Here is a 19,692-nt window from a genome sequence, read left to right as displayed (position 1 = left end):
CTACTTCCTCTTTAGTTAGTGATTTCTAATTCAGTTCTCTGTGATGGGAGGATGTCTCTGTATTGCTTGAATCCATTGAAACCTATTAGTCCTTGCTCCAAGCCTTTGTATGTGCCTTTCCTTTTGGTCAACGTCCCAAGGGATCCTGAGGGGAAAAAAATGTGTATTCTGCTCTTGCTGGGAGCCAGTTCTACATGTGTTCATTTAGTCAGCTTTGTTAATTGTGTTCTTCAGATCTGTTGGACCCTTACAATTTTTGCCTGTTTATTCCATTAGTTATTTAGGAAGCTATATTGAAATCTCCCACAATAATTGTAGATTTGTCTATTTCTCCTTTTAGTGTGGTCAATTTTTGCTTAATGTATTGGGCTGTCAGAAAAGTCATGACGCATTTTTGCAATGAAAAACACAGAAAAAAATACGTCATGACTTTTCCGACAACCCAATGTTTTGAAGTTATGTTATTAGGTGCATACAAATTTTAGATTGTTTACCTTCCTGTTGAATGGATCCATTTATCTCTCTTTATCTCTAGTAATACTCTTTGCCTTAAAGTTTACTTTGTCTGATATTAATATAGTTATACCAGTGTTCTTTCATTAGGTGTTTGCACAGATACTATCTTTTTTTAGCCTTTTGCTGTTGACTTTTCTATGTACTAATACTTAAATATATCTCTTAGAAGGAGCTTGTAGTTAGCACTTAAAAAAAAATCCAGTCTGACAATATTTGGAGTATTTTAGCTCATTTAACTTAATGTAGTAACTGATATATTTGGTTTAAATCTATCAACTTACTATCGTTTTCTATTGTCCCAGCATCTTTTGACTTGTTAGGTTCTCTGTTTTTTACTTCTTGACTTATTTTGTATTTATCAACTATATTTTAATGAGTCCATCTACTTACAGACTTCATAGCTATATATTTTAAAACTCTTCTTTTGGTGGTTATCATAAAGAGTTCAACATTAACTAGACTTACCCTAAATTTGTATATTTACATAAAAAGTTCAAATTTTTCTTTTCTTTTTTTCCTTTTTAAAAAAACTTTATTGGGGAACAGTGTGTTTTTCCAGGACTCATCAGCTCCAAGTCAAGTTGTCTTCAATCTAGTTGTGGAGGGCATAGCTCACTGGCCCATGCGGGTATCAAACCGGCAACCTTGGTGTTATGAGCACTGTGCTCTAAGCACCTGAGCTAACTGGCCGCCCCTCGAATTTTTCTTTCAGATTCTTGGAAGAGGACATTGAACACATGGTATGAATGTTTAAGTCTTTGGGACATATGTTCAATCTCCTTTCTAGAAATGTACCAATTTATTATACTCCCATCTGTGACAGTTTTTGTTTTGTTGAGCCGGTGCCATTATTAGATAATTATCATTGCTTTAAAAATCTGTTTACTTGATCAGTGGGGACAAAAGTAAGTTACAATTCTTTGATTACCTTTGAGGTTGACTTTTTATTGCACATTATCAAATAACCTTTTGCTTCTGTGAATAGCTTGTTCACATCCTTGGACATTTTTCAGTTGGAATATTGGTGTTTTTCTTATCAGTCTGTCAGAACTTATTTAAATTAGGAATAATTCTGTCAATTGTTGAAAACAACTTTTCCTTGTTTAACTCCTACTTTGTAATAATCTTCCCAGCTGGGGGATATAGCTCAGTGGTAAAGCACATGCTTTGCATGTAATCATCTTCCTTACTAACCTTTAGAGGAAGGTAAGGGAAGGAAAAAATATCCTGGCTGCAGCCCAAGACACAAGAACAGGCAGTGAGTCAAAGGATTTTGCCTCTCTCAAAACTATGAAGTGTCTGTAAGAACTGACCATACAACATTTTTCCTCCAAGGTTATCAAAGTTAAAAATAAAGAACATATTTTCTGGCTCCTCAAAAGAACTCTCTTAGTTGCTGGTTTGCATAAGATCTCAATGATCATCTTGTTAATTATAAAAGTTGGTAAAACTATTAAACATAGTTTATTAGCATGATATTCTTTATAGGACAATAAACTTTTTTTTGATGGACTTTAATCCTTTGGCTTCAAAGCAGTGTTAGATTGGGCAAGGAAGTGAGGTAAATCCATCTAAAAAATATTCACTATCTTTTTTTTTTTTAAAGATTTTACTGGGGAATTGGGGGACGGGAACAGTGTTGGAGAATTGGGGAAGGGGAACAGCCAATCCGCTGTCCCCTTGTTCCTCAGTCTAGCTGTGGAGGACTTCGCTTCACTGGCCCATGTTGGCACCATCATTGTGCTCTTCCCGGATGAGGCAGTCACTCACAGGCCATTGGACGGCCGCCCATGGCGGCTCACGGCAGCTCACGAAAGCGTATGCCAGCTGCCGGCCAGCTCCACTGCAACCCAGGCTGTCACCGACAACCCAGGGCAGCCCAGCTCCAGGTCAAGCTGTTGTTCACCATCTTAGCTGTAGAGGGCGCAGCGTCACTGGCCCTCAATGGGGGATCCGAACCGCAGCCCTGCTGCTCAGAGCTGGTGTCCCAAGCCAACTCCCAACCAACGTGCCACTCGGCCGGCCCTTCACTACCCTTTTTGAGCAATGAAAAGAAAAGGAAAAATACCCTAGCTGCCCAGTACCACTTTGATCACTAGGAAGGAAAGCTCAGAGGATGAGTGCTTGGAGTTTGCTCCACGTGAGGCTGGCGGGTTAGGAAGGGGAGTATAGTTAGTTATGTATTCCCTAGGCAGGGATTACTAGAGTGCTAGTGAGCCCACTTTGCCTCAACTTCAGAAGAAAAATCTGTATTATTCCAAAGTTTTCAGTTTTAAATAGAAAACTGGGAAAATGATTTCATTTTTTTTAGATACCTGAACAAAAATAAATGAGAAACCTTTACAAAGGCAGGTTTAACGTATAGTAATATATTTAAACACACTTTGACACTGTCTTCATAGATATCAAAGTTATTTGGGTTTGAAAAAGAAAATGAACATTAGTGCATGTTTTACAAGCTCATCTACTTACCATCATACTGCAGAAATCCATTTTTATCTATTTCTATCTCAGACTCTGGCTGGAAAAAAGAATAAAGTACCCATCAAAACTGTGCAGTGCAAAAATAATACAATTGTAGAATGAAGAGGTAACAAGCCTTTAATAAACACTTTGGATGATGAGAATAATTAACTCAAAGAACAGGACAATAAGTGGTGCCATCTAGTGGATAAGTAACACTATTGCTTTGGGTCTACCTTCACCACAAAAGCTGTATCAGCAAAGGCTTTTTGGAAGTAATTCAATTAACTTTACTACTAAAATTTTTTTTTGTGTGTTAAATAAGTGATCTAAAACGTTTTATAGATACCTTAAAGAAATCATCCTGAGATATGACACTGCAGTTCGGTAGGTGTTTCTGCAAATTCTTAGCCAGTGTTGTCTTCCCACCATTAGTCACACTGAACCAAAAAAAAAGGAAATAAAAATTGAAAATACAGAAAGATGCAATAAAAAACATAAAACATTTAAAAATCACCTTAGAAAAAGGATATTTAAAACAATATGGAATATCTAAGAATAAATTATTTCTTTTACAGATGTTTTTTCTGTTGGTAAAACCATAGGCATAAGTAGACAGAATGTAATACATGGTAAGAAATAGGCTGGGAAGGATAGAGGAGAAAGGTAACTACTGGGCAAGTCAACTGGATACTATCAAGGTTTAATACCACTATTGAGTTGGAAACAAAGGAATGTTTTGTCTAGGCAAAATATTTATAGGGTTAATATACAACACAGAATATGAGTAGCACATTTTAGTGCAAGTATATAAAACTGCATATGGTCATTGTGGTTTTGTTTCAATGCACAGTGGAAGAAAATGGAAGAGGGGTTATGACAAGCCTACCTATCATGAGTTTACATCTCCTCTGTATGTTTCCTTTCCCCTAATCTCTCTCCACTTTGGGGCTAGGTGGGAGGGCCATTTTAGCTTATCACACCAGTCAGGTGAGGTGGTTCCATTTTCCTTATGTCCAAAGCTGGGCAAATCAGGAAAGAATTGATAGATTTCCTCCTATGTCACACTGAGGGAAACAGCCATATGGAGAATGAAACCATCCTGAACCAAAGTAGCTAGCATCTGATCAGGCCTTGCCTCTGGTGTCAGTTCCAGAAAATAAATGATAAAGTAGGCAAACTTTGCTTAGTGACTCTCCTGTTTCTCTGTTTATAAGGAAACTCTCCCATCTACTGTTGGCATTTATGTAGCCAGAACTCCACTGTTTTTACATTTGATAGTGGCCTTATCTCTTCTTCAGGATTCAGGAATCCCTCACTGCATCTCCTTCCCCCCGACCATGTCCACTTGAAAACACCGTTTGGGTATCCTGAGTGTCTTGGTCAGCAATTTGTAGCAAAATTACTCACCCACCAATTCCAATGACAAATGTGTTCATAATTAGCTTGGAAAATCACGCCTTCCTAAAATTAAAAAGAAAAACATCGAATGCTTGTCATTCAGATGTCGAAAGAGGTCCGAGTCCTAAATTAGAAGGGTCAGCTGAGGAGGAAGGATGGCTGTGATGTCTGAGTTACCCCACCACTGGATTATCCACATTCCATGGAAGAGCTTCACACTGTGCAGGCATGCCTCGGAAATATTGTGAATTCAGTTCCAGGCCACCTCGCAATAAGGGAGTCATAGTCTTTTTGTTGGTGGAGTATCCGTGAAGCACAATAGAACGAGGTATGCCTGTACTGGCTTCTCTCTGCCACTCTCTCCTGCTAAGTGCCAACAGATGGTGCCTGCTCAGGGCCTGTAAGCCCAAATCAAGTAAACTGAAAGGGTACCCTTGGCAAAGCATATATCCTTGAAGGTCTGTTTTCAAGGTTGTGGAAGAGTTGCTAGGTTGCAGAGCACACTACAGAGATTCATACTCCACTCAGCCAGGTCACCTGTCACCTGCATGACTCAAATCACTTGGAGATGACCCCTGACCCCTACAGAGGGAAACTGCTGAACTCCTCTCCCTTCTGAAATGGGGAGGAAGTAACTGCTGGCCATAGGCAAAAGGAAGCTATCACCCCTTTAAGGGTGTTATTTCCTCACCCCAAAGCCTAGGTCTAGGGTCAGGGTAGACAAACTTTTTCAGAAATGGAACAAGTAGTAAATATTGGAGGCTTTGCAGGCGAAGAGACAAAATCAAGGTTATTATGTGGGTATTTATATAACAAGAAACACATTTTCACAATTTTTTTGATGAAAGCCAAAATATGATTTAGTACTTTTTTTTTTTGTACTATGTATCTACTAATGAGAAGAATGGAATTCCTTTTTTATTGGGGTAATATTTCCCTAACTGGATTTGTTTCCCTATCAGGAAAGTGATTGCCTAGAGTTCAGGCAAAGCGCCAGGTTTCAGCCACAGGCTGTTGACCCCTGGTATAAGGGGTGGAGGGCAGCTTCACACATGGACCTCTAAGGTTCACCAAGCAGTCCTGTGGATATTCCAATGGGCCATTTTCACCTCTTAAGTGAAAAGGTGAAGCTCAGCTGGAGGGAAACTTAGAATAGTGGTTCCTGAGAGTTGCCTCTGATTAGGCTGCTCTAGTTGGGTGATCAGGGACCTAAGCTGTGTGACTGCCTGGGGTGAGAGGCTCCCAGCGGCCCTCCCAATTCCTACCCCTGACCTCTGTCCAGACTCCTCCTGGGGGGAGGTTGTGGGGAAAAGAGCCTGGTGGAGAGAAAGCTGTTGTTCCTTGGCTTCTCAATTTATCCAGAATATTCCATATTAAGTGCAACTGCTTAAGGTTCAGTTCCACTTTCATTAACAAGTCTATATGAGACAAGAACTCAATAATCACTACGACAAAAATAAAATAACAGAACAGGGCCGGCGAAGTGGCTCAGTTGGTTAAAAGTTGGCTTGGGAGTGCGAGCTCTGAGCAGCAGGGCCGCCAGTTTGGTTTCCACATGGGCCAGTGACACTGTGCCCTCTACAGCTAAGATGGTGAACAACAGCTCGACCTGGAGCTGGGCTGCTGTGAGTCGCCGGCAATGGCACAGGCTGCAGTGGGGTTGCAGTGGGCTGCTATGAGCTATCATGGGTGACCAGCAGCCAGCATGAGCTGCTAGCGGCCGGCAACCAGCGAAGTTGCCATCAGCAGTTGTGAGCCGCCGTGATGAGCGGCCATCCAATGGCCGGAGAGCGACTGCCTCACCCGGGAAGAGCGCAATGATAATACCAACATGAGCCAGTGAAGTGACGTCCTCCACAACTAGACTGAAGAACAAAAAGGACAGCAACTTGTCTGTTCCCCTTCCCCGATTCCCCAATACTGCTCCCCTCCCCCAATTCCCCAATAAAATCTTAAAAAAAAATTAAATTTAATTTAAAAAATAATAAAATAACAGAACAAATTGGACATCTGAGTTGCTTTTTTGAATATATTATCTCCACCTAAATTGCCAAAATGTATTACAGGAACAATTGCATACAATGAATATTGTAAAATTAATTTTTATAATTTTTCTATTTTTGAATTTTATTTCACACTATTCTTACTTTTAGTAAGTCAGTGCAAGGCTGCCAACTATCCTCTTTTGGGGTGAGAAAGACTACCCTTTATCCTGAGATGGTATCTTTCCTATCTTTTGGGTGATAAATGTCCTCTCTCCTATGAAATCATGTTGGCAGTACATAGTACTTGGTTGAAGTCCTCACTTGGCAAAACATAAAACTTTGTCCCTCCTTGCCCCACCTCACTTATTTTTGGATAGTTTGTTAGAGTATTAAACTCTCAAACCCAGAGGAGTATAGCCTTAGAGGTCACTTAGTCCACCCCTTCATTTTGCAGAAGTTGAAACTGGCCCAGAAAATGGAGTGTCTTGCCCAAGGTCACACAGTTAGTAAGTTTTGGAAAAGCCAGAAATGAAACTAGACTAAGCAAATTAACCTCTTGTCTCTTTCCAAGCTGCTCAAAAGCACTTTATTACCAAGAGCAAAGAAAGGATGTTGCACGTGTGCTGGCTTGTGAGGTTCCCATGAGTAATTGATATCCTTTTAGTGATGTATTATTGATGGGTGCATATTTGTTGTGCACACTGAATGGCAAAGACTACTGGTCCCCTGTGCTTCTTGTCACATCTGTGCAAACACGTGAGGATACTGTATCAATTACATAGCATGTAAATAACAAGTGAGTGTGGTTGTGACACTGGAAATAGGCTTGAGGGGATTATTTGGGTAGAAGAAACCAGGAGTGAGGGAAGGTGAAGAACCTACTTATAAAATCCCTTGGGCTCAGGAAAGAACTCCCACAGTCAAATACAAGTTTTTTACCAAAACAGGCACCCTCAGTTCTATATTAGTTAGCAGTCTTGGCCTGTCCAAGACAGTGTTTGAATAAATGTGGGGCACAGTTCATTAGCAACCAACAGGTGACAATGTGGTGGGAGGGGTGGGGAACTGCAAGAAGCAGAAGCAAAAACTGTGGCTGGGATGAGTGGCCGGGGGTAGGAGTGGGTGTAACAATCGCAGAGGCCATTTATTTAAAAAGCAGAATTGGATGCATGGGGCAGCTTCAGGTGAACACTAAGTTCAGGCCTGGCACTGTCCACCTTCACACACCTTCTGTTATTTCATTGCCTGCTACTCTAAGAACTATTTTAAAATCACATTTAAAAAACTTGCAATCAAGAGTTGCCAGACTCCAAATATATGCAGCAGCATACTCCATGAAGCAAACACAAGTTTGACCAACCACATATGAGCACTTTAATCACTGAATGTCCCCAGAGAGACAACCGTTTGGACATTCCAGCCTCATAATCCAGGGCATCCCAGGTAAATACTAGTATTACCACTCCCAATCTCATGGGATATTTATGTACTTTATTCTCCCAATTAGTGCAAATCTTTCCTAAACAGCACAGAACACTTGCATAGGGGGAGAACAGATTAAGGTATCCAAGAGCAAACCCAAAGTGAGTAATTTTAATGATTTTAAATACTTTTTTTCCCCCTAAGTAAAATATGTTGTTGAGTCTTTTTTTTTTTAACAGCTGGTATGTGTTTATTACATTTCATTTATTTCACTACTAAGCTTGGTATATTTTGGATTCTAAACTGCAAAATGGTCAAGGTGGCATGTGCAGAATCAGCAGATTATAAGGAAACAGCAACTCCCTAATACAAATGTTCTCAAAGACAGATGACAACATGTTAATGAAATGTTCTGTTTTTCAACACATGGAAAGAGCAGTTTGATATTTTTCAGAGTGAAATGTTTTCAGGACTTCTCATTCATTTATTTTATTCAATTGTTATTTTGATTATCTTCTTCCACGCAGACAGGCAAGTCTTTTCCTACCGTTGTTGAAACTTTGCTCACTTTTGGTAAACAGAACTCTCCCAAAGCTAACCTTTCTGAATATGTGAACTATGCCCCTTTCCCTTGGAATCAGTCAATCTTTCACTAACCCCTAGTAGAAACTTTGAAGCTTCATTTTATGTAGACTCTCATATACAAAGTTTTTTCTTTTCAAATTTTCTTCCCCCAAACATACAACTGGTTTATAATATTGACTGTGTTATTTTGAACTTATGAACTCTGCATTTCTATTGGGTTGTCGGGGAAGTCATGACGCATTTTTGCAACTAAAAACAGAAAAAATACGTCATGACTTTTCCAACAACCCAATAGTAGGCTCCCATCGTAGATTCAATCTGCTAGGTTAGGGGACGGCAAACTTCTGTAAAGTGCCAGGTAGAAAATGTTTTCCATTTTGCCAGCGGCTGTTTCACTCTGCTGCTATGAAGTGAAAGCGGCCACAGACAATGCATAAACAAATGAGCGTGTTCCAATAAAACTTTGCGGACACTGAAATTTGCATTTTATATAATTTTTCACATGCCACACAATATTCTTTTATTTTCAGCCATATAAAAGTGTAAAAATCATTCTTGGTTAGCAAGCCGTACAACAGGAGGCGGGGGTGGGGGGGCGGCGCGCATAGTTAGTCAACTCCAATGCTAGGGGAATAAAAGGCCTTTCCCGTGGGGATCAAGACCTGACCCTGTCCTTGGTGACTTCTCCCCACAATCTGTACGATCTCTAGGAGGCAGACTCCCCCATTTTAAAGACTATCGCGGAACATTAAAGCACTAAGCAACACGAGTACGAGTACACACCCTTCTTGGCAGGCCCGTATCAGCCCGTTTAGGATGATAAAAGTGTCCCAACCCGACAGGCAAGACACAACCAGGTTCGGGATCCAGGGCAGTTAACACTGGATACACCTCCAAGCCCCAGCGAGGCTGCGCAGCGGGCTCGGGCAGGTACTCACCGGGTCCTCCCAAGCAAAGAAGCAGAGGCGATGGCCAAGCGCGCGCCTGTCACTAACCCGCCGCAACCCCGCAGCTCGCTATCCTAGGGGCCCACCGCCCAATCCCCTGCGTCCCTCCCAGGTCAGAGGCGGTCTAGGTAGAGGCCGCCAAACCGGCTCACCCAGGGGGGCCGCAACGCCCAACTCCAGCCCCGGTTGGGCGGGGCGGAGCTCCGGTGAGCGCGACCCCGCGCGCATCCCTGCAGAGTCTGGCCCTTCCTTGTCGGGGGCGCGCGCGGCCGGCCTGCCCCGGTGCGAGCCGGCGGCGTCCTGGTTCGGCTTCGGCTTGTTCCGCCGCTGCGCGCGCGCCGGCGTGCGCGCCGCCCGCGCTCCCGCCGCGCAGCAGCTGCCAGCCGAGGAGCCAATTAACGCCGGGCGGAGCGGCGGCCACTTCCTCGTGGGCCCGGTCGCGCGCCTGGGACAGCTCGGGCTGCTGCGGGGTAGGGCGGGGACTGCGGCGAGCCGCTCTGGTTGCGTCCACTGATCCGGCAGCCAAGGGTGGGCGCGGGTCCCTGAAGGCGCACCACTGCAAATCAGACAAAAAGAAACTTTGGGGCGCCGGGAGTGCCGGTTGGCGGGGCGTCTGGTTGACTTTTCGTGCGTGGTCTTTAGGATCAACCGCTCCAGGAAGCGAGATGTCGAAGCCGCCACCCAAACCGGTCAAACCAGGTAAGGGAGGTGCTCGCCGGGTCCCCTGACCGCCTCGGTGCCCTGCGCTTCCTGTGCCACTTGGCAGGGCGGACCAGGCACGTACCCAGCCCCGGAGCCACGCTCTCCATATCCGACCCACCAGAATGGGAGTTGTTAGCTTTGTTGCGTTCGCTAAAGGGAAGAGGATTGTTTGGGATAGCAAGAGGATTTCGAGGATTTTTTAAAAAGTTTATTTTTAAAGAGGAGTCGCCCTCAGTTTTGCCACACTGACATTTCACTGCAACTTTCAAGCCGGTGTCATGGCTACGTCCCATTGAAGCTTTCCTGGAAGACAGGGCCGGGGCCATTGATCTCCCTTTAAAAAAGAAATTAAATAAATGCCTTGAAATGCCTTTTAGCCACTTCCTCTTTTTTTTTTTTCTTTTTTTTTTTCCAGTGTGTGTCTGTCAAGTTAGAGTTCTTGACCGGCCAGAGCAAACGGGAAGTGCGCTGCTTGCAGGGTGGGGTGGGTGAGCAAGTCTCCTTTGGGACTTTTAAGAGGAACAGCGTTTGAAATTGACCTCGGGATCTTGGGAAAAGCGTTTAGAAAACTCTGTGCTAGACTTCGTAGCGAGAAGAATCTAGGCTGCGGCAGAGTAATCTCGGCTATTTGTATTCGGAAGTGTTACTTTATTACGCAGTCCTGTGCCTCCACTCCACTCTTCTAGTGAATTTCGCCTGCTAAACTGGAGACGGTGCGATTACTAAGTTCCCCAAAGCCGTTTTCTTGGCCGATAGTCTTGGTTCATTTTTTACTCTATTCTTAGAATATTTTTGGTGATAGGGAGACACGAAAATTTAAAGGGAACTGACGTATTTCAATTAAATACTGTAACAAACCCTTTCGTGCGTTCTTTTAGTAGGCTATTAGGGGAAACGTAGGGAATGGAAAATAAATAGCTCTGACACACTCTCAGGTTTTTTTCTTCCAACTTCATGTAACTTTTAGTACAGCAAAGCTGAAATTTATCCATTTACATCAAATGTCGAAGTAACCTTGGTGATTTTTTTTTCTTGATTTTTCTAAACTTTAGTCAAGCACTACAACTTTAATGATTATTCAGTTTTCTTTCTTTGCCTTTATACATTCTCAGTTTCAAGTCATTTTATTTGAAAATTATGTACATACTCACATATATGGAATAGTTTTTCACTGAGGACTTAAATTTTCGTGGGCTGGATGTGGAGGAAATTGCTGGGACTTTGGCTCTGCTGTAAGCAAAGATGGGGCGTGGTTAGAATTGGGCTCTGTGCTTCTTTACTTGTGGAATCTGATGAGCAATTTGCATTTTCAGTAAGTATGTAGGTGATGGCCCCTTTCAAAACTCAGATGTAAATCAGGACCTCAAGTATCCCGCAAGCAGAGTTGTTCTTTGATAGCCAATAACAATAAGAATGTCATGAGGTTTTTCATCTCTCTAGACATTAAGTGATGTCTGTGCTACAGCTGGAGGGATATGGACAGTGTGTGTGCACGAGTGTGTACGTGAGTACTCATGCACACATGGGTGTGATTAAGGATCATAGTGTTACCAGCTGGGTATAAACTCTCAGGAACCATTTTTGTTGTCTGACACTACAGCTTTCTCCGTCTCTTCAGCAAATCAGAAAGCAAATGGTTGAAAATGACTGCTGTTTAGAGAGAGCTTTGATTCTACACTCATTTGTAAATGACATTCAAACTCAAGGTCACCATAGAAATCGGCTTGTCAATTTACTAATTTACAGTGAGAAATACTACTTTCAGTCAAACTTGAAACTTTGTGTGGCCTGGTTTAACTGAAAACAGAACTGTCCTATTATAGTCCTGGCCCACATTTACTGTGTGCCGGGTCCTGGTCTAATCACTTTAAATCCATTAACTCGTTTACTTCTTACAACAACCCTGTGAGGTGAGTACTATTATTGTTCCCATTGCACAGGTGGGGAAATGAAAGCAAGGCTCAGAAAGATTGAATAACCTACCCAAGGTCAGCAGCTGGATGGGGAGGAGCGGGTAGCATTGGAACCCAGGTAGTCTAGCTCCAGAGTTTGGGTTCTTAACTATAAAGCCTTAAACCACAGTGCACCATTCACATGGTCTTGTGTGTTTTAGAGCTGGTGGGCAAGAAGTAGAAAGGAAAGTGCCTCTGGCCTTCTGTCAGACTTTATTGTCACAAACGCACATAAAAGTTACTGCCTGGTTGGTAGAAGCAAGGAGCGTGGTACTGAGCTTTACTCTCTTGTCCTGCAGGCAGGCTACATGGGTGAAAATGTCTGATGCAAGCTTGGAATTGGGGGTAGGGAGGTGTATTTAATTTTTGGTTTCTTGGTTTATTTATACCCTGCCTCATCCCAAATGAGAGGAAAAAAAAAAAGATAAAGAAAGCAGGGTTGTGTAGAGGGAGGGAAGAATAGTAAGAGGAAGCCAGAGGAAAGATAGTTTTTAGACACACACATGGTAAGGTCCTGCAGAATTCTTAAAGAACGGCTGTAGTTTTGGCTCTCAGCTTCAAGGAGAGAGAGAGAAGATCAATTATAAGATTCCTAGTGTTCATAAACTTAAAATGTATTACTTGCTGGAAGAAGACTTATGTTAATGGTACTGAGACCTGAGATGAGCTTTTCCGATGGTTCTCTTAAAGTATTGGAGTGGGCTAGATATCTCTACAAGAAACATAAGTGGGACATCATAGTGGTGGTCCCCTGAGGTTCCAGCAAAGCAAGATCTGGGCAGAACAGCATGACTCAATTCATAGGCAGTGCTAAAAGGAGGGAGCTAGGTGAGGGAGGACAAAGTACTTACTGGAAGATTTTAATAGCAAGGGACAGACAGTAAGCTGTAATGTGGGCTAATGTAGCTATCAGGATGATTGGCATGTGCCCCATAAGGGGACCTTTTTGGAAAGGAGGCTGCCCAGGTAAGCCCTGGTCAGATGCTTGAGGGAAAGCCCTGCTGCTTAATTTCCTTTTGTATTTCCTTAATTTCCTTCCTGATATTATACCAGAGGTCATCTTGTTTGGGATTCTGGCCATAATCAAAATTTGCTTGCTAACCACTTCTTAATACCTGCAGCTTCTAGTTTAGGCCTTGTGTTAGACACTGGGGTTCCAAGGAACACCGAAATAAGGTCTCATCCAGGAGGGTCTTCAGTCTAATGGGGGAGATTTATGTAGCTACAGATACTATCTTAGATTGTCCCATTTCTACAATTGGATAGCCATCTTACCCATTTTGTTGAAAAAAATCTTGTAATTAAAAATAAAAGTGATATTTTTATTATAGAAAATTTAGAAAGTAGAGTATAGGAAAATAATAAATATATAAATAAATATATAAAAACTATCCCTACTTATTATCTAGTGATAACCACTGTTTTCTCGCAGGATTTTTGTTTTTCTTCTTCAAATCCATTTTTTTTTCAAAAAACCCATTGAATTTCATTCGATTATCCTCAGAATGTTGTCTCAGTTTCAGTTTTAAGTTCCTTGCTGTTGGCTGGCATATAGTTCCTACAGTCTGTATGGTATCGCCTGCACTCAGCTTGAAAAATCAACTCTATCATATTCTAACCTTTCCTTGGTTACCGATTTTTTTTTTTTCCCCCCTGTAGGGTCATTTTTGGCTATTCAAGGTCGGTCATTGAAACTCTCCCCTCTAATTGTTAGATATGTCTCCATGGTACTCTGTCTACTAAAATGTGTCACAATTTTGTGGACTTTAGCTCATTCTGTATGGGACCCTTCTTACCATCTGCTGAACCAGCCCAGCCTCTCAATTCTACACATATAGGATGCACTTCTGTTCATTTCAGCCACCCTCTGAAGCCTTGCAGTTCAATTAGGGCGAACCCGCCTGGCCTTTTGGAGTGTAGCAAACAATTTGTGTTCTCACAAATACTTTTTAAAAAAGTGACTTTAATCTGAGACTTGATGTAAGATTCACCAAATGATACTGAATGAGATCTGGACTAGAATCATTGCATTCTAAGCAGGTTTGATAACCCTCCACTGTAGTTGGAAGCCTGCTGTCTGACCTTGACCAATTCTTTTAAATGGCTTATTGATTTTGGTGATGAAAGTAAAGCAGCATAAATATTTCACATGTCGTGTGAAAATAAATTTATGGGACTTTGAAGAAGTAAGTGTCAGTGTTTTGGGTTCTTTTGTATACACAGTGAAAACATCATAAATTTCAAAGATGTCACACATATGCTGCTTATATAACACCTTTGAGAAGAAAAAGGTCTTCATTTAAAATGATCCAAATTTTTGTGTAATTTTTTTCCTCTGAATAAACAAATTAATCAGAGGGGCTCCATTTATAAAGTGTGAAAAACATCTTGAAAAGTACAGAATGATGATGATGATAGTACTAGTTAACATTTATTTGGCCCTAACGAAGCGTCAGGCCCTGTGCCAAGAACTTTAAATGCTATATCTCATTTGATTCTTCTAACTTCCCTAAAATGTGGATCCTAATATCCCCATTTTTATGGGTGAAGTAGGACTTAGTAAGTTTAAGAAAACTACCTGAGGCCTCAAAGGTAGAAAGTAGTTGGTTTGACCTGGGAATGGAACACAAGCCTTAACTAGAGTCAGTGTGTTTGGGGCAGAGAAACCTGTGAGGATTCTATTAGGTTGGATGAGCTTTTGTTGGCCAGCCACCTTCATTAACTTTAGTTGTCGTTTTTGTATGTGCTTTGCATAACTCGCCTCTTTCATTAAATCTGTATTGACTATTAGACACTTACTGAGAGTAGAATAATCTTTTATTTCTTTGTAACTGCATAGCAAGTTTGTAACTGCATAGCAACTAAACTTTTTTATGTTTAACAGATACATAAAAAGTCTGGATAATAATGAAGTCTTTGTCTGGAAGAAAGTGGGGAGGACTGGTTGGGCATATCTTGTAGCTTCATTATAAAATAGCAAAGGCTGGAGGCAGTGTCAGCACTAGTTCTGGAAATAGTGGGGTCCCTCCCTTTTTAACATTTTCAACGTTACCACTGTTTGACTTCAGTGTGACTAGTGACTAGCTTTTCTGACATGTCTCTGTATGGGAGGAAAATACTTTTTATCTACCCTTTTAGGTTCTATGTCTGGGTCCTGTGAATTAAACTGACCAAAAGGAAAAAAAACCAAACAGATTAACAGGAGAAAAAGTCATGCAAATTTAATTGATGTTTTTAATTTGATGTGTACAAGGGATATACAGGAAAGAAGTGAAAACCCAAAGAAGTGGTTAGACTTGAAAGCTTATATATGTCATTTTAACAAAGGGTGGAGAAGTGACCAGACAAAGGGAAGGGGGAATGGGCTTCTAGGGGGAGTAAGTTGTGGGAAGGTAAATGTATGGCAAAACTAATAGAAGATAAGAGTTATTTTAGTAAGGTTTGTTTGTATAGACTCATCTAGGTACCATTTCCTTCTCTAGTAGTAAGAGTTTTTGTCCTCTTTCTTATATGGTGGGGGGCATGTTAGGAGCTATACCTTCACAGGGGGAATTTATGCCCTGCTTTTAGGCAGATGGAGGAGGGCAAAGAGTTCTTCCTGTGTCTGCTTTTTCTCAGTTGCCTTCAGTTCAAAATAATCCTTATGCCAAAGTGGCATATTTTGGGGTAGCAGATTTTGATCCCCTTTACCTCATACCTCATGTCCAGTGAAAACCATTGCCAAAGTTGTCCTCCTTTGCTTAATGCCCAGGGGAAAACAAAATAGAGAGAGAGAGAGAGAGAGAGAGAGAGAGAGAGTGAGAGAGAGAGAAAATAAATCAGAGACAGAGAGGCCCCTTTCAGTGGCCTGATGTGAGTCGTTAAGTCAAGAGTCTCTAACAATTTGTCAGTCATACTGCAAAGCTTGGAAAAAGAGAAGTTCTCTAGCAAACAAATTAAAGGAGTTTGGGGGAAAATTTTCAGATATCAGTATAGAGAGAGCTTCCTGGTTCTTTTGAACAACCACATGCTCCTCTATTGTATTTATTTAACCAGACCCATGTTAATGAGCATTTAGATTGTTTCCACTCTTTTATTGTAACAAATGCTGTTATAACAGCCTTGTTGCTTACCTGTGTGAGTGAATCCACAGGGGAAAGTCCTGGTGGGATTGTTGTATTGTTAGAAGGTATGTGCCTTGTCATTTTCATGTCTCATAGACATTCCCAAAATACTCTCTAAAGAGGTTCTACCAGTTTACCTTCCTACCAAAAATGTGTGAGCTTGTTTAAACAGAAAAATTATAAAGCATGTGATAGGAGATATTATCAAAGTGTGATCAGAGAGCTGGGAAGTGCAAGGCAGGGAGCTTGAGAAAGCTGAGAAGGTGTCACAGAAGAGGGAAAATTTAAGTAGGGTCTTGAATGCTGAGTAAGAGTTTGGTAGGCAGCGAAGAGGAAAAGTCATTTGACTCGAGCAGAAATAACTTGATATGTCCTCCTATTCACGTTCACCTGAGTATACAGGGCTGAGCTTCTCTAAGAGAAGCTAGGGAGACTGGTGTTCACATGTGGAACTGTGGGTCAGAGAAATTTGTTCCGAATTAAAGAGAAAGCCATTTTAGTATAGCCATCAGTGGAAAACAGTACTGCTTTACACAGAAATTGAGAATTTAAATGTCTGCGTAGCAGCCCTCTACATATCTGCACATCTGTTTGTCAGAATGTTAATAATAGCTGTGGGTGTTTAATTTGTAGCCATGGGTTAAAGAAGGTTACAGCTTCAAGTCACTTACACAAGTCACTGGTGGGACTGCTACAGCCACCTTCTTTTTATTCATTCTTGTCAGTCATTTCCCACTTGATATTTGTGCATTTGTAGAATTTTTAGAAAGTCACAAGGCAAATTCCTAAACTTACTCATGGGGTAAGAGTTGGGGGAGTTTGTATTTGTGCATTTTGGTTAACGTGGGATTTTAAAACTCATTAACATCCCTTAGAATTTGATAAGCTACTTTGGTTTTATATTTGTGGGACCCAAGAATGCACTCAGTGTGTTTCTTTCAATTTGAATTCAAATTAAGGAAGAACCTAGGGATTAACTCAGTTTTTTCTTGCTGGAGGGGCCTCGGGAGTCTTTCTGACAGCCCTACACTTGACGGATTTTGCTTGGTTCTAAGAAGCTCACAGGTTTATTTCAGGATTCCCTCCCTCATCAGGAGGAAAGACTTGAATCAACTTACTTGCGTGAGACAAATAAATGACTTCCACTGGAGAGTATTCTGGAGTGGCTGTGTCTTCTAGGAACCTCCTGACTCAATCCAGGCTTGGGGGAGGACACCTTCAAATTCAAGCTCCCTGAGCATGGTGAGAGGGCTAGGCTCAAAGAAGCCCCGCTAGCCTGTTGGCACAGTTGGCAGGTGTTTCAGACTCCAGATTTGGAAGATTCCACGGTTTGCTATTTCCTTGCTTGAAAACCAGACTTGGGTGACTCTTATCTAAAATGTTGCCTACCCAGGTTTACAGGGTTTTCCGGCTGCTTTGGGGGCCTGTTGTTTTGATGAGTCAGTGTAAGCTTGTCAACAGACGCTCTGGGAGGACCTAAACTGAAGGTTTTCTCACTGGGTTTGGAAGCTGGCTGTGAAATGTTGCAACAGAAACGGTTCCCTCCAAATTTCTTTTTCTGAATGGCGTGACAAACTTGAAATTGTTTGCAACTTTTTCTTTTGGGGAATAAATAATTCTTTTTTATTGCCCTGCACTCAGGTTCTAAATCTAAGCCACCCACGCACTGCCACCGAGAACCTGGGCCTGTGTTAAGGTGAAACGTGAAGTAGGAGTCACCACTTATGGTGACTGCCCACTTCCTCTTGCAAGGAGCCTGTCCCATCCACAGGGCGGCTTCTGATCCTTGCCTAACGCCTTCCCACGCTCAAAACCGAGTTCTATACCTACGTATTGGGGCTCTAAAGGGTCGCTGGACCTTGACATGACTTGGTAGAAGCTCTGTTCTCCACAATGGGCTCCTGCTCATTTTCCAGCTCTTGGTTAGTACTGGGTCTCTCTGATGTCTTGATATCTGTTCTGATACCCTCTTATTGACTGCGTCAAGATGTCTGCTGCTTGGTCTGCCCTGAACCCTTGTCTTTGGCCTGCTTTTCCCTCGTTGGATGCATGTCCCATATCATTTAGACCTTTTGCTACCACCTATGCCTTTCAGATGTACTATGCCCGTAAGATTGGCCGGGGTCTGTGGCAACTCTTGGATGGATTTACCCTTGGGTGCCCTTCCTTCTTTAGACCTAACCTTAGGCAGACCTGAAGACCGTAGCCACTTGTTGTTTGAGCTCCGATTATGGCACCTCGAGGGACAGTGCCATGTGCCCAGAGAGCCTTCCGACAATATCTCAGTCAGGACCGTCCCGCATACCATCCCGTTCTTCTTCGCTGACATCACCTGAAACTTGGTTTCCTCTTATCTCAGTTCCACTCACTCACTGCTTCACATCCGATGAACAAATTCACCTTCCCTGTTAAACTAATCACTGATGTATCATAATCCCTTTCCCAAAGCTGCTTACAGTGAAAAATAAGATAAGCTAAAAACAAGATTCCTTAAAGGGATTCCCTTTTCAAATGGACTACGGTAGTCTCCCTTATCCATGATTTCACTTTCCACGGTTTCAATTACCCACAGCCTGATAACATTAAATGGAAAATTACAGAAATAATTCATAAGTTATTGATTGTGCGCTGTGCTGAGTAATGTGATGAAGTCTTACACTGTCCCGCCTGGGCCTTGAAACATCCCTTCTTCCATTGTATCTGTGCCGTGTGTACCACCCGCCCGTTAGGCGCTGTCTTGGCTATCAGATCCGCTGCCTTGGAATCACAGCATTCATGTCCAATAACCCTCATTTTACTTAATGGCCCCGAAGTACAAGAGTAGTGATGCTGGCAATTTGAATATGCCAAAGAGAAATGCTTCAAGTGAAAAGGTATGTATTTGTAGGAAAAAATGTAACATGGCGTAATAGGGTTTGGTACTATCTGTGGTTTCAGGCAGCCACTGGGAGCCTTGAGACGTGTCCTCTGTGGATAAGGAGACTACTGTACTCTTTAACGATAGGACTTTAGGCATAAAGATGGGCTAATACAGTGGATATTCTAGGACTAAGCTGTGATTGGGAGGAGGAGGAGGCAAAATATACGAGTACTAATGGGAAATGAGCATTAGCTTGGGGGTGAAGTTCTGGCCACAATTTTTTATTTTTTATTTATTTTTTATTAACTTGCTAAATCACTTTGATAAGTCAGTCCCTAGACCCCTCTGGGCCTCTTTCTTCACTTGATTCTAAACCCAATTTAGATCTGCTGCCTTAGACAGCAGATCTGATAGCCAAATTTTTATTGCCTTAGACTTACTTTTCAATAATTCCACAGATTTCTACATAATTTCATCCTGTGCTTATAGAATCCTGGAACATTTTCAATGCTCAGTGTCATGTGAATGCAAGCATATGGAGGAATAAAATACTTTAAGGGCTTTTCATAAGCCCAGATTTCTATGACAAATAGGAAGAGAGAAGAAAGGATGGGAAGTGTTTTAGGGTTAGGCATGATATATTCATAATTAGGTCTGATCTGATTTCACTTAAGCTCTAGCTACACAGAGCAGTGGAGTTGTTGTGTTCTTGTTGTTGTTTTTTGTTTTGTTTTGTTTTGAAACTGCTTAGAGGAA

General features: G+C 41.9%; 2 protein-coding genes across 11 annotated transcripts in view; one reads left to right on the top strand and one right to left on the bottom strand.

Annotated features, from left to right (window-relative positions):
- NMRK1 (nicotinamide riboside kinase 1) overlaps positions 1–9,553 on the bottom strand; it is a 29,209-nt gene extending 19,656 nt beyond the window's left edge. For 9 of the 10 annotated variants that reach the window (XR_002124887.1, XR_002124885.1, XR_002124886.1 and 6 more), the window contains exons 1-4: positions 9,311–9,465; positions 4,390–4,443; positions 3,329–3,419; positions 2,989–3,037 (exon numbers count right to left, since the gene is read on the bottom strand). Coding sequence is in view for 5 of the 10 variants with exons in the window: in XM_019650679.1 (XP_019506224.1) it covers positions 2,989–3,037; positions 3,329–3,419; positions 4,390–4,418 (169 nt within the window). In the remaining 5 variants the exon portion in view is untranslated. The other variant, XM_019650677.1, reaches the window with a different exon arrangement.
- A 222-nt stretch (positions 9,554–9,775) lies between these two features.
- OSTF1 (osteoclast stimulating factor 1) overlaps positions 9,776–19,692 on the top strand; it is a 51,132-nt gene continuing 41,215 nt past the window's right edge. Inside the window, exon 1 of the mRNA XM_019650681.1 lies at positions 9,776–10,018. Coding sequence (XP_019506226.1) covers positions 9,985–10,018 — 34 coding nt within the window. The 5' untranslated portion in view covers positions 9,776–9,984. The remainder of the gene's footprint in view (positions 10,019–19,692) is intronic.

Source organism: Hipposideros armiger, unplaced genomic scaffold, assembly GCF_001890085.2.
Source record: "Hipposideros armiger isolate ML-2016 unplaced genomic scaffold, ASM189008v1 scaffold_144, whole genome shotgun sequence".
Lineage (NCBI taxonomy): Eukaryota > Metazoa > Chordata > Mammalia > Chiroptera > Hipposideridae > Hipposideros > Hipposideros armiger.
The sequence above is the reverse complement of the archived record's forward strand: the minus strand, read 5'-3'. Positions and strand labels throughout refer to the sequence as shown.